Source organism: Anguilla anguilla, chromosome 5 (genome assembly GCF_013347855.1).
Source record: "Anguilla anguilla isolate fAngAng1 chromosome 5, fAngAng1.pri, whole genome shotgun sequence".
Taxonomy (NCBI): domain Eukaryota; kingdom Metazoa; phylum Chordata; class Actinopteri; order Anguilliformes; family Anguillidae; genus Anguilla; species Anguilla anguilla.
Genome location: NC_049205.1, coordinates 42212946 through 42228803, shown reverse-complemented (window position 1 = coordinate 42228803; position 15858 = coordinate 42212946). Strand labels below are relative to the sequence as shown.

The window sequence follows — 15858 nt, the reverse complement described above, 5'->3', positions numbered from 1 at the left end:
GCACTAAGATTTAGTTGTCCCGACCTACACTATCTTCTGTCCAATTCTACTATTTAATCTTTTGGCATGAACTTTTAAGAAGACATAACTTTGTAAATGACACAACGAACCGTCAAGACCGCGATAAAATTAAACACACCCCCGGGGGTGGTCTTGCATATTTCATATAGTATCTAAAATAAAACTTGCTACTAATACATTTTATAATCCGGAAATATTATATAATAAATCTGAACTACGCTGTGAAAATACACCCGAGCCCTCTGATTTTTCCTATTTTGAGCCAACTTGTTATTTAACTTTACATCCCCTGTGTAGAAGTTGGTACAGTCCGACGCTTCTTTTGATCCCACCAGGATTGAGGGGAAAGGCAGAACATGTTGGAGGAAGTAGTTGCATTGAGTGACCAGCGGTAGAGCGGCGAAACTTTTCGATTTAGAACGCATAGAACACAGGGTACTATAGGAGCACGAAGAATCCAGCCGGCCATGATATGAAATTAGTCTCACATCCCCAGCTTTAACGGGCCTTCTTTCAGATCAGCAAATAAGAGCTTTTGCAAAAAACAGAACTTGCAGAGGCAAGCACCAAAATGCAGTTTGCCTGGGTGCTTTGCGGCACTGTAATAACTTTGCTGTTTCGCTTTCAAGGTAAGTGCAACTTCGGACGGACTGCCTTTCTACATATGCCATTGTGTGTCTTTGGAAAGTACGTTTAAAACAGGATGTTTATAGGTATTTAGTGAGCGTTCTTGATACAGTCTGCGGTCTGCTGCAAATTGGGTTGTGCATTAGACGCGTAAACTCGTGTTCAGCTCAACGATACCGCTCTCTGCCGAATAGTCTTGCAGTTTTTTTTTTTTACAATACGTTTTTGGTGAGCTTTGCCGTATAGTATGTAAGGTGATGTAGGGGGCTGTTTTTAGGTTTTTTCTTCTGTTTTGTATAACCACCAATGCAATTTGCAGACGAGGTCAAAATGCGAACGCGATTTAAAAGGTAACATTTTGCGTATCTAAGATATTTGAATAATTAACAAACGAGTAATAAACGGGTTTCTTGCTGAAAAAGGAACGCAACATTAGTGTAAATACAATCCAAAATCTACAAGTTATTGTGAATCGTATCAGTATTTTTTATTGATATTGAACAGTCAGTGGCTAGATATTATTTTACGTGAAAGTGAGATACAATTTGACGTGAAAGTAGATATATGTAAAACGTTCAAAAACCATAGTGCACCCCAAATGTGATAAAATATATCTAAAACTTATACCTTTAATGTTTGTTTACATTACAGGCGTCTTGTCCGTTAGTCCATTGAGTTCCATTATGTGTTGCTATACTTCATGGTCACTTGCAGGATATTTTATTGTGGATAGCGCATGTTATGATTGTAACGGTTGCTGTTGATTTAGATAATGTATTCTGTCAAATTTTTATGATGTGTAATTGTCGTAATGTATTATTTACATGTAGGTGTTAATACCTTTTTCACGCCAAAAGTGAGTCTTGTGCATCATAGACCCCTACTCCAGATCATGAGTAATGGGGATTCAAGTCCACCACTTTAACAGCTTGTATTTACAGCATGTTGGAACAGCAGCCTCGCGCAGGCTGGAATGTTGAAACCTGGCCGAGGTGTCGCGGACAGCCTTTTAAAGATACAGGGCAGGTCTAATAAACTCATTTAACGAAACCAAAAATGCATATAATTCAATTTTCTCAATAAGGTGCACGAATTCTAAAGCATTGAGTTCTAAAGTCGTGCGTATAAGTGTATCTAATGTAACCAATTCAGGCATGCGTGATGTGTTTTTTTAAATAACAATAAGGTGTGAAGACATCAGGTTACCCTGTGAGATTGGTCCAGTGTTCTGTGATAAATCCCTTCTGAGAAATATTCTGAAGACCACTGTTGTTCTAAAAGATATTTATTTTTTAAGTCTGGTATGACTTGTTTATTTTCTGTTTATTTCGACTCATGCACTCTTAAAATAAAATGGTATATTCTGTTGATAAATACATTTAAACGGTGCACATTTTGGAAAGGAGTCGTACGTTGCTGTAAAGCATAGTTGCTGTGTTTTTATGTATCACATTCTTTTTAAAAATTAAACTGAGTGTACTGCACTCTTGTATATTTTAATACTTTATTGTGTATTATTTTGTTTAGTTTAACTTTGAATACGTAGGGCATTTAATGATAATCCTATATAATCGCTCCTATTGAGAGTTGTGGAAGACAGCCTAAGCCAAGCAACTTGAGACTAATGCATTTCTTGGTTTGCATGAGTGTAAACCTCATGAAAACCTCAGTTGTAACTTGGTGCAAATCCTGTCCAATACTGTCTTAATTATATAAGCACATGTAAATGAATACAGTGAGCTCCATAATGTTTGGGACAACTGCATTTTTTTTTCTTCTTTATTTGGCTCTATACTCCATAATTTTAGATTTGTAATCAGACAATATACACTTTGGTTTCACCATGTTGATATTACAGCACTTTTTATACATAGCCCCACCATTTCCGGGCAGCATGTTTGGGACAATATTAATGTTATGTAAATGGAAGTAGTCATGTTTAGTACTTTGTTACATATCCTTGCATGCAGTAACTTCTTGAAGTTTGTTACCCATCGACATCACCAGATGCTGGGCATCTTCTGTGGTGATACTCTGTCAGGTCTGTACTGCCATCTTCAGCTCGTGCTTGTTTTGGGGGCTAGCTTCCTTAAGTTTTTTCTTCAGCATATGAAACACATGCTGAGTTGGATTCAGATAAGGTGAGTGACTTGGTCAGTCAAGAAATTTCCAGTTTTGGCTTTGAAATACACCTTTGTTGCTTTAGTAATATGTTGGGGTTATTTTCTTGCTGTAGGATGAAGCACTGTCCAATGAGTTTGGAAGCATTTGCTTGAACCTGAGCAGATAAGGTGCTTCTGTAGACTTCAGAATTCATTCTGCTGCTGTTATCAGTGTTTTCATCATCAACAAAGACAATTGAGCCAGTACCTGTGGCAGCCATACATGCCTAAACCATAACACTTCCACCACCATGTTTCACAGATGAGGGGGTTATTTGGATCTTGGATGGTTCCTTTTGGCCTCCACACTTTGCTATTGCATCACTCTGATACAAGTGAATATTGATCTCAACTGTCCACAACACCTTTTTCCAGAATTCTGCAGGTTTCTTTAGGTACTTCTCAGCAAACTGTAACATGGCCATCCTTTTTTGCGGCTTAATAGTGGTTTGCATCTTGCAGTGTAGTCTTTGTAGTTTTGTTTGTGTAGTCTTTTGTGGACAGTAGTCATTGATAGATCCATGCAGGCCTACTGAAGAGTGTTTCTGATCTGTCATGATGTTTGGGGGTTTTTCTCATTATGGTGAGAATTCTTGGGTGATCAATTGTTGAGGTCGTCCTTGGACTACCAGTCCCTTTGCGATTACTCACCAGTACTGTCTTTCTTCATAATGATGTTCCAAATGATTCATTTTGATGTAGCTAAGGTTTGGCCTATGTCTCTGACTGTTGTTTTCCCTTATTTCTCAGCCTCATAACTGCTTTCTTGCCTTTCTCTGGCACAACGCTGGTCCTCATGTTAACAAACACCAGTAACAAAGGCAATCCTTAAGCCTATAATCAAGGCTGAATACTGAAACTCTTATATCTGCATTAAAGAATCAAATCAACACACCTGACTAATCAGAAGCACTCGTGAAGGCTTTTGTGCCAAACATTATGATGCCATGAAATGGGGGAACTATGTATTAAAAATGCTGTAATTTCAGCATGGTGAAACCAAAATGTATAAAAATGCTCTTTATTAAAAGCTGAGAGTGTGCAAGTGAATTGTTTTATTACAAACCTGTTTGTCCCAAACATTGTGGAGCTCACTGTATATTCTGCCAGTTATTGTTGTACATTGCATTGGCATTAATTGTTTTAATAAAATTAACCACATAATGCCTTGAAGAGTAAGGCCTAACAAAAGCATCAGTTGAAGTTAAGCAGATCTTTCAGAAGTAACATTTATTATTTTGAACCGGGAAGAATTGAGAACTTACCTCAGTGAATGTGACAAGAGGTGTCAGTGGTTAAAGATGGCATTCACTGTGTCTCAAGGGCACGTGTAAGATGTGAGCAGGAACAATAATAGGCCTGTGAGTTGCCCTCACTTCAGAAGGTTGAAGCTTCACTGATAAAGCACCGTTTAGAGAATTGTTTTTGTCTGCGTTGACCAGCTGAGGCTGTGGTTTACAAAATTGCTCCTCCAGGGACATGTTAAATAGAAAAGCCTATCTTAGTCTGTGTATTTATCAGTCTTTGGAAGTGAATTTCAGCAGAAAGAGAGTGAACCCTGAAGTCTTAAACAATTTTGAGCTGAGGTGAATTCACAGCTGAAAACTGTTGAATTATGAAAAAAGAATAGTCGGTAAAGGCTGACCTTCTTGGTTTTTATTTGTTACCCATAGTGGTTGAATAGTATTGCTTCGCTCTTTTGATGCTGAGACAGAAGGAAATGGGCGGACATAGAGCAAATGAACTGTTCTTGGGTCAGACAAAAGGTACAGTATAAATACCGTGAGTTAGCCTACATAATGTTTGGGACGAAGATATATTTATTTTTTCTTGATTTGGTGCTGTACTCCACAATTTTAGATTTGTAAATGAAGAAATTCATATGTGGATATATGAGGATATTTTTATACACTTTGGTTTCACCTTGTAGAAATTACCGCACTTTTGTACATAGACCCCTGATTTCAGGACACCATAAGTTTTAGGACCTATTAATTAGTTATGTAAATGAATATTATATCTTGACAAATGCCAATAACAGACTCTCCATAGGCACTGAAAATCAAGAAAAGATTCTGAAAGCTCTCTTATGTCTGCACATACCTGTTTAATCAGAAACACCTATGAAGCCATTTGTCCCAAACATTATGGTGCCCTGAAAAGGGGGACTATGTATAAAAAGTGCTGGTGATATATAAATATATAAAAATACATTTTCATAAAAACTGAGAATGTGCACTTTAACTTGTGTGAATTGTTTGATTACAAGTCTAAAAATCAAGGGGAAAAAAATGTTTTCGTCCCAAACATTATGGAGCTCCCTGTATATACTTGTAACTCAGTGTCCAGAGATTTCCACTAATTGGTTGCAGTAATTTTAATGTATGAATATTTTCTTGCTCTGCTGTGCTTTAATTTTTTCAAAAACATTTCAGTTGAATCCACACGGGAGCAGTGAAAAAAGCGTGCTTGAATAATTTATAATGCTGGTAGGTTTTGTCAGTCACATCCATTTTTTTCCTCCATTTTATTAAAGTTTTAGGAATTCAGTCTCGTGAAATCTAGGCTATGCGGTAGCAATAGCCTGTGAGACAAACATTCACAGATTACGTGCCGCTCAAGCCGTCAGATAAATCTTGGAAGAGCCAAGAAGTTTATTTTTGTTTTGGTTTAGTTTTCTGTGTTGGGTTGGCAGTCCTCTAAACATCAATGGTATTATCATCTTCCTTTTATATCCTTCAATTTCCATGCATATTCCATTGTGCAATGTAGGAAGTAAAGTGATTATTTTTGTTAGGTTACCATGGTGATGGATTACTACTGCTTGACCAATGTCATACAGCTCACAGGCATCTAGCCCCTTTAAGTACTGGAATTTGTGTGTGAATGGAATACTTTGAGCCGTGACTTTCTCATTTGAGCATTACCTTCATCCCCACACTTGGCTGGTTTGCCTGGTGCACCAAGATTGTGAATGAAAATAAGTTCAGAGGAATGAATTTGTGTTCAAAGTGCAAATTGTGTCCATGTGATCCATTACTCTGCTATCCTCAAGTAAATATATTGTACAACGTGTATGCCTGCTTTAGGCTGCTAATTTTTGGCATGAATGTCTGTGACAGCCATTCCACATACAAAATGCCCTCAGTTGCATTCCACATGCCAAATCCTCACATAGTAAAAATTAATTTTCAAGTTTAATTCAAGGTCAAAAATTACAGAATGATGTTGGTTGAATCCAAGCCATAGATACTTTTGATCATATAGTGTATCTGGACACCCCTTGGTATGGGGCTGTTTTTCATAGTTTGGGCTAGGCCCTTTAGTTCCAGTGAAGGCAGATCTTAATGCTACAGTATACAATCAAATTCTAGACAATTCTGTGCTTCCCCAACAGTGTAGGGAAGGCCCTTTCCTGTTTCAGCATGACAGTGCCCCTGGGCACACTGTGAGGTCCATATAGAAATGTTTTGTTGACAACGGTGTGGAAGAACTTGACTTGTCTGCACACAGCCCTGACCTCAACCCCATCTAACACCTTTGGGATCAATTGGAAAGCCAACTGCGAGCCTGGCCTAATCGCCCAATCAGTGCCCGGGCCTCACTAATGCTCTTCTGGGTGAATGGAAACAAATCCCTGCAGCAATGCTTCAACATCTAGTATAAAGCCTTCCCAGAAGAGTGGAGGTTGTTATAGCAGCAAAGGGTGGACCTTTCACCTCTGCACGTCAGACCCAAATTGACAGCACCAGTCCAGAGCATTTTTTTTGGGAGTAGTTGGGGAGAGCAAATAAACTTTGTTTTAATCTGCTTGCGGGTAATTGTTTGTGTGGTGAAGTGGGGGTTTTCCTGCCTCCTGGTCCCTCGTGCTACATGAGGTTACAGTAATGAGGGCACACAGTTGAATGGGAGCTGCTGTTTGACTGCATATCAGATGCTATCTTTAGATTAGGCAGGGACTATTTTCATTACCCTTAGTGTTCGCAGTGTGCATAGAGAGTGGCTGGAACCATATCTCAAACTGAGGCCAGTAACAGTGTCTAAATGGAAGATGTGATATGTGTGCAATAAGGGAAGCCTTAGGAGATGAGCACTTCAAAAACAGTTGAGAGAGGCTCATTGCCAAGCATGATTTCCCCTTAGTAAATGTAAGCATTGACTTAACTTAAGCATTTGAGATGAACAAATTACTTGGTTTTTGTAAATGTATTTCTTTCCGTCAACTGAATGGAAAAGAATTTGAGCCTAAATGATGACACATTGTTTGGGTGAAGGCATTAGTTGGAAACATGAATGGACATTGGTGTATTATTGCTCCAGATGGTCCTTGTGCTTTAGACTACAGAGGCTTAAAATGATCATTCTCTTGCCATCGGTCCAACACTGTGGTGAACAACTTGCAAGCAATTCCGTGGCTTAAGTCAGCGTTCGATGCTGCAAACATTACCTGACAAATGTAGCAAGCTGAATTGGTGGAGTACTGCTGCTGTGTGTCTGATTATAAACTGGTGTGTCATGCAGTGGAGCGGTAGAGGAGGTAGGTTGTCCCTTGGTGGAAGGGATCTCTGACCGTTCTAAACCCACGGAAGCTAAGGGTTCTAATCCCCCCCACCCCCACTCCCACCCCCACCCACATTTCCTCTCTGTCACATCATATGTCCATTTGTTACAGATTACATCAGTTTAAAGACCAGCGTTAAACAACTGTGGGGACCTGCGCTGGCCTGGGTGAGGACTGTGGGGCTGGCAGGGGGAGGGACAGACTGTACGACTGAAAAACACCTTTATAGCTCAGTAATTGGTGCTTGAGCAGAAAGTGGACAGAACCCCCCTCCCCACGTGCACACACAACCAGCACCTTCCTCTGGTTGCACTCTCTTTGGCTGGGACCGTTTTTACAATGAGTTGCAACTCTGGTTTTCACCCTGACCATTTGTCTCCCTGTCCCAGTTCTGTCTCCACGCCCCCACCCCTCCCTTCAGTTCTGATGTGGCCTGCAGCTGTTGCCCCTCATTGTTAATCTTTGAAGGTGCTGTAATTGAGTGTTTTCACATTATTTGCTAACCCTTACTCTCCTCCCTCCCCCCCTTTTGCGCAGATAATAATCAATTTTTGGTGGGCCAGTAATGTGCTGGTTGTCATTCAAGAGAGGAGAATCAAAGAATAATGAATGATAATTTTAAAAAATAAATTTGGATGCATAATTGTTTACTTGCACTTCATCTTTAAGAAATCCTGAAGGTGCTGACAGCCATGCAGCTATTTGACATTTATGTCTTCATACCCCCTGTTATGTTGCAACAAAAACATCTGTCTAGCCAGATGATGCTCTAATGTTGGAACTGCCTGTACTCTTGTGCGAAAAGCATCCACCCACTGTCAAGATGGCACCTGGAAAAAGGCCAAATTTTGGACTACTACCACTTATGAGTTTGAATTTCTGACATACACTGGCATTTAAAAACAATTCACAAACCTCATTCAGATTAGATGATAACAAATAAAACTTGAGTTAATACTTTAGTTTTTTAGCTACCACTACCAGTGCTTCCCATAGGTTTGGCCAAAATGACACTGTAGTTACCAGCCACCATAAATATCCGTGAAGGCAGAAGAAAATATGTGCTAGGTTGTATACTGTATTTCCCCATTGTTGTCCTCCATTTTGATACACAATGCACCGCACGCCAAATGTCACATCTTGGTAAAGGCGTTGTTGGTGAAATGTGAATGGTACGTACCACACTAGCATTTTGACCTGGGGCCAGGGGTTCCTTTCTGTCTAAGTGGTTATCCAGTATTAATCAGTCCTTTATAAATAATGCAAGTGTGTCCCCAAGGATTTTCAGTAAGCATGGCAGTGTGGTGAATGTGGGGGTCGTATGAAAATGGGGAAAATGTTGGGGCTGTGGTAAATAGATTTGTATGTGTGTACATTCAAGTGTGTGTATATATGTAATATATGGCATATTATGAAAATACCAGTTTATATTACACAAAAGCACACACACCATTTGTGGTAAGTTAGTTCTGTGGCTGACACATCATGCTACAGCAACCAAAAGTCGCGCTGCAGAAATTTGGTTTTAAGGGAAACTTTAAAACAATGAGTTTGCTAACCATTTCATTGTTCTTGTCATTAAGTAAAAATATATATTTAACGTACAAAATGTTGGATAAAAACATTTTTCCAGTGCTGTATAGTTTGATTCCAGGTTGATATTTGTATAGCTCTAAGAGGTGACCATTTTAGCTGAGATTTTTTTTCTTTATCTTTATGCTTCAAATAAATGCTTATCCTGAGCTATATTCCATGAGTTACACATTTAACTGTGTTACTCATGTTTGCTAGCTACAGTGATATGCTGTGTCCTTTGACCCATATCGAATGCTAGAATGTGTCCGTGCCGACACATTGTGGTTAGGGGTTCTGTGGATTAACGTTACTAAGACTGAGTCTGTACTGAAATGTGATATCTGCAGTAAGTAATACTTGATCACTTAGGCTGTACAATCATGCCAGTATATATTTTTAGAATGAGGGCTGTTCACAATAATGTGTTTATTTTAATTGGATGTAAAATTATTCTGTTTCCATTAAACCCCATTCACTCTTGCCTTGATTTGTGAATCCCCAAGAGAGCAGCCATGTTGTGTTTCTCTACAGTTTCCAACCACGTACATGTCTTTCTCTCAGAGTGCTCATCAATGAAGGGGCCTAAGCACCAGCCTCTTAAACAAACAGTATCAACCCCCAATAGGCCATTCAGACATGGGCCAGGGTACCAAAGTGTCTGAAAGAGCTGCTTCCTAATGAAGTCGCCAAACTCAAGAGTTGTATTGGCTCAGGCCCTTTCAAAGAAACCTCTGTGAACAAGGTGTCAAAACAACCCAACCTCCTTTTTTAAAGTGTGTAAATTGTGGCTTTTGACAGTGTAGTGCAGGTTTGAAGGAGGCTAAGGAAAAGGGGGCGCAATGCAGCACTTGCTGTCTAAACAATGGTTCTCAAAGGATATCCTTTGTTTTTTTCCTCTCTGCCACGCTCTCATAATAAAACTATTACACACAATAATCCAGGGTTCTTTGTGCACTTGTTATTTTCCTGAAGTTGGAAAAATGTATCTCAAGAGGTGTAAGAATCTGTAGGGACTTTATTTCAGATTAAAATTTTAAGAACTTGATTCACGTGCTTCAATCAGCGCTGCCATTTTCAAACAACAGTCTAGTGTATGCCGTGATGTTTTAAATATTTTTTTGATCCCAGTTTTTTTTTCTTTAGTCAAATTTGGCCTGATTTGTGAATTTAGAAGCATGCAGAGAAGCATATGCTCTTCTGTAACATGCATATGGCCAGCCACCTCTGCTTTTCTCTCAGCAATCCAGTCTACATAGCTTGTGTCTTCAGTACTTTCAATTTGAAAACTAGGCTGCACGTTTTATTGTCAAATCAAAGGCAAACAATTAGACTGACCCTTTGATTTAATCATATGTACTATGCCACATATGGCAGTTTAAGGGCTGTTGTATTTTATGTTTTTGAGTTGTTTTTGCTATGCGTTTTTCCAAATTCAATCAAAATTTGTTCTATTAATTAAAATGGAGGAGACTGTGAAGTTGGATTCAGGCAAACAGATTTTTTTTTATAAAGGACAAGCTCGATTACCCTTCAAAAAATATGCCCTGCATTCAGAGTGGAAAGTGCAATTTTCCGGCCACACACCTGATTCTTGGATTTCTTTTCAGCCTTAAAGTGAGGTTTCACTTTCTGGGATTTTTTAAATCTTAGTGTATGTTTTCAATCACCTCAGATGGTGTTTATTTGCAATGAAGGACATTTTTGATACTTACAGAAGTTGTATGAAGAATTTGTTTTGCATTTTTGCAATAATGAATAGGAGATAAACAAGTATTAAAATAAGGTGTTCAGAGTAAAGGCTATTTCACCTGCTGACAACAGAGTTTACCATTAAATGTAATTGGTTTAGGCATTCCACTGAATTAATTAATAGTTAATGCATACTTTCACCAAGTACCTTATCATGTTTAATGATTATCACTGCATTCTAAAGTTTTAGCTGGTGACATGTACAGTGCTGTAGATTTCCTGTGGTTAAAACCGATACCAATTACAGCACCCTTGTTTCCTGCAGGTCAAAAGGCCTTACTGCGTAGGTTACGACGCTTTACAACTCTGAGTGCAAGTTTCCATTAACATCGGGTTTTCTTTCTGGCTCAAATGTTATTTTTGGATCAAGCATTCTGTCGTGCCTGCTGCTGCCACACAATAATACGTATTCTATTTTTGCCCACTGACGTTGCTCACCTCAGTTTTATATAGCATTGTATTATTGGGGTTGACATTAGCTCAGGAGGTAGATTGGTCATCTGACTGTTCAATTCCTGGTCTTCTGGGTGTGTCAAAGTGTCCTTGAGCAAGACACCTAACCTCTAATTGCTCACAACGAGCTGGTTGGTGACTTGCATGGCTGCCTCATTGCCGTTGGTGTCCGTGTGTCCGTGTGTGTGTCCGTGTGTGTCCGTGTGTGTGTGTGAGAGAGAATGAGAGGCATTCATTGTAAAGTGCTTTGTGCAGTTGTTGCTGGAAAATGCAATATATAAATGCAGTTCATTTACTATTTACCATTAAAGAAAAGCAGGCTGTTTAAGTCAGTAATTTTGGACTGGGAATTACTAGAATGTTGAGAATTTAACATTGTCATTATTTTACATTTAACACTGCAAAGATGGGACACTGTCAAGACTGTTTTTTTCTGTCAAGTCAACACTGTAGGAATGAAATGGAAACATTTATGCCTAGACTCAAAAATAGTTAAATTATTTTAAGAAGTGGTTGCAGCTTCTGCAATAGGAAAAACGTATTTAACAAATGGTCTTTTGTTTTTGTGTCTGTGTAATACTTGTGCATCTCCACATGAACAACCTTATTCTGGCTGGAACAGCCTGATTTGTAGACTTTGGATGCTTTGTACCACTAGTACTGCAACCTTGGGAGAGGTTTATAGAGCAAGCCAGAATGTCGTCCAATCAAAGTGCTGCGGGTTTTAGTGCGGGCTAGGCGATTGCCCCTGGTGCCTGCTATACTAAAGAATTCCATGCAGTAAACAAACATACTGGTAGTTCTTCTTCAGCATTTAAGATTACTTGCAATGGCCGATCCTTTGGGTAGAATTTGTGGAATTTAATTGATTTTCCCTTGGGTGGAAAAGAGCATATAATTGTTTGAAATTGCATCTGAGGCAAGAGGCAGAATAAAACAGCAAAAAAGAGATATGAATAACTATAAAACTCATCCTGGGTTTAATTTTATGACCTGCTCACTCCCAAGTGCCATTTGTGGATGCATCTCATCTGTTCTGTCCCTCTTCTGCCAATTAAGAAGCCCCCTGTCCAGATCCCTTCAACAGCATCCTGCTTGTAATGGAAGCTTACCCGATTTAGTATAGGTATTGGGCCCTAGAGGTTGACCGTACTGTAAAGCTGATACGTGCACATTGGTAGCAACAAGAAAACTTGACACCTGAATAATCCTTCATTTATGGCCCTTAAACTTCTTACATACTGAAATATCTGACACCGCTGACTAGTGACTATATTTACACGCACACAATATACTGGACAATGGTTTGACTCCTTATGTTGGTATCCATGGTAATATTCTGAATAACTTGTTTGCATGTACAGCGAAATCCAACGGTGGCTTATATCCCTGTATACATGGTCATCATAATATTCCAAATAAATCCTGTAAAGGATGTTTTATATTCCCCAGTGACTATGTTGTGTGTAAGATGAGCTCACTTTTGCATTTTGTCTTATTCCTCAGATTTTCTTAATTTCTTAATTATCTTTTCTGAAAACTTTTTTAAGAGCATACTTGTTGCAATGCTTTTCTTTGTTTAGAAATTTCATGGTGTTGATCTCTTTTTATAAGTGAGAGACCAAAGTTGATCTAGTCATTGTTGCGAAAAGATTGTGAATAATATAATTATTAAACCAAAAAAATGGCCGCGATATTTAATATAAAATTACAGTTGACGATAGTCAAGGTATTTGTTTTGGAAGGGCCCCTCTACTGCAGTAATGATGGCTTGGTACCCAAAAAGCACTTGCATTTCCACGAACATAAATAATTTAATACACACATAATTGATCATTTAACTTGTGGGTGACTGGTTCACTCATATAATTTTCATGAATGCTTTTATTTTGGTTTCCTGTACAAAATTCCTGCCACAGTATTTGGACCTTTTAGGTCTGTATCCAAGTGAAGTCCCTGACATTTAGTCATACTGTGCCTTGGTCACCTTTTTCAGAGTAGAGATTTGCTGTGCTCTGTGCCAAGGTGCCTGCCCCCTCAGCAAAAGGAAAAAAGTGTGATGCATGCATTAGGAAATGAATCTGGGGATTTGAGAGGTGCGTGGTGAATGTGTCTCCCAGCTCGCTGCCCCTGTCGTGCCAGCCTACAGCAGAGCCCTGACAGGTGCCATGTCTCGGGCCAGTTGTTGGGGCGGGAGGAATAAAGAAGCTCCTCTTGCCTTTGGCGCCATCGGGCTGCCTGTTAAATACTTCATTGGCAAGATGCCCTCAAATACCCCATCCCCTCCTCCCCCATTGACACAGTGGCACCACAGATACTGCCATCCTCATCCAGTTTCCATTTCATCTAGTGTGCTGACCAAGAGGTGCCAGACTTTGTCACAATATTAATTTGACTACGTCTACTTTTGGGATTGTTGATTCCAAAAAATAAAACATTTTTACACCCTGGCATTTACTGCTGAAATGCAGTTTTGTCTAAGAAACGTCGTTTGGTCATGAGTGGTAGTTTCCCCATGTCAACCCCATGTGTATTTCCAGAAACTTCTGCACACTCTCAGATTTCATCTATGATCGGGGATTTCTGGAATTGGATATTCCTGGTTAATTCATGGACTCTGCACTGAAATTTCATGGCATGTCCTGAGATGTGGACTGTCATGTCCTGATAATTTATGCCACAAAATTGTGTCCATTTTCTACACAGAACTGTGGTTTCTCACATTGACACATGCTGTACACGGCAGGAAGTGTGTCCATTTTCAGATTTGTGTCCGCCCTGCAAATGCGGCTTTTCTGGCAGTAAATATGAACATCAGAATATGTTCATTTCAGCTACGTTCCTTTCAAAGTGTAACAGCATCAGTGAAAGGTAACTCATGATGAATAGTACTAGTTGGATTTAGATTTTTTGCCTTATTAGTTAATTGCTTAACAGGATGTTGGGCAAAATGTTAAGTAAATGTAAATGCTGTAGTCCAGTGCATTATTATATCATTAAGTTCTTGTCTGAGTAATGGCCCCTTGGTAGCAGTTTGTTTGGAATTGGTAGCAGGCATCATGATAAATGTCTCCTTGTCTGCACTTGCACAAAGTATCAGTGCTCCCCAGTTGTTTTTTTGCAATGACTTTTGAGCATGGAGGGCATGTTTCTCTATTTTTTATGCATAGAAATAAAAAAGTGTGCTGCTTTGAAAATGCAAGTAGGTCTGTGTTAATCATGACATTCGGTTTATTTTAGAATTAGGAGATACTGTATGTGTTGGGTTAATCTGCAACACCTGAACACATAATAATACTCTGAGAATACAGTCAGCTTGGAAATTGATGGATTGCTTGACATGGCTTGCATTAACTAGTCCAAAATAATGTTTATTTGCTCATCAGGAATTTTTCAGTGCCAGTTGGCACTTTATTTTGTGATATGATGCAGAAAACACTTTTATGAGAGCTTGGCTAGCTAACCAACTTACAACTTAAATATCAAAAATACAGACTCCCACATCATTGCTATCATGTTTATCTTGTATTGATACCCCATAGTACTAATGTACAAGGAGATGGGTGATCATGTCACCCATTCAGTAAATGTTTTAGCTGATATTAGCAATGGGTGATATAAATGCAGAATTGATCATGGTCTGTATTTTTAAAGGCTAGTGTAACTTCTGGAGGAGTCCTGTCTTTGCGTCATTGCTAGGACGCAAGTAGCCCTCGGTTCCCCCCTGTAGTGACTTAGATGCCACTCCATCTTCCTGTGGTTCAGGTAGAAGCTATTCTTGGCACCTTGTCCCACATTTTCAGGACACCCTGAACACCTCTGAGATTAATGACCTTCTGTTCACCAAATGGGTGGAGTAGGTTTGTTCAGGAGCAGAACATAAGATTGGGGGTGCGTGGGGGGGGGGGGGGGGGGGGTGTTGCGTGCTACAGTGCTCATCATGTCCTTGACTGCATATTGACCATGATTGTGGTGGTAGGATGTGGGGTGATGTGTTGCAGACATACAGGCCATGTATGCTGCCACTGCGATATGGGCTGTTATTGGCTGCTGTGTGGGCACATTCTTAAAATAGGCTGCAACGATAACGAGAGAGGTGCTTGTGACAGTTACAGTATATATGATTCTTTTTCTTTCCATTGGAAAGGTTGTGGTTATATATTCTACATTTTCTAAATTCTTTACCTCTGGGGCTACAGGGCTACCCGAATGACTAATATCCGGAGGGGGATTTTCAGTGAGGGAGGCTAATTTGTGGAAACTTGATATACTACCGGTTTGTCTGGACGTATTAGCATTTAGGGATCATTCAGCTTCGACATATTGCATCTCCCTTTAAATTCCAGACAGTTTCATCATTGGTGAAGGAAACTAAATTAACATGCTGCAAATCTATGATTTATTGTTTAGCTGTTTTAGTTGCATTTTGAATGGTAGGCATCAATTAGCATTGTTAATAATTGCAATAAAAGTGAAAATCATCTTTGTTGTAGGATTTTCCTTTGTTTTCCTTTGGTGTAGGACCACTAACTATTCTTCCTTGTCAGTTTAAAATTTCTCATTTATTATTATTTTTTATATATATACAAGACTTAATCCTAGCCCCTGCTTTAGCAGTTAATTAACTGCTTGCTTGCAAGGCCGTTCTGTGTTCTATTCCTATTTCCCAATGTACACTTTAGTGCCCCAAGGGCATGGGTAATTTTGGCA

General features: G+C 39.3%; 1 protein-coding gene across 2 annotated transcripts in view; it reads left to right on the top strand.

The window, feature by feature from the left end:
* The first annotated feature begins 378 nt into the window (after positions 1 to 378).
* LOC118227957 (low-density lipoprotein receptor-related protein 4-like) overlaps positions 379 to 15858 on the top strand; it is an 88928-nt gene continuing 73448 nt past the window's right edge. For both annotated transcript variants that reach the window (XM_035419065.1, XM_035419064.1), the window contains exon 1: positions 379 to 650. In XM_035419065.1, the coding sequence (XP_035274956.1) occupies positions 593 to 650 (58 nt within the window). In that variant the 5' untranslated portion in view covers positions 379 to 592. The remainder of the gene's footprint in view (positions 651 to 15858) is intronic.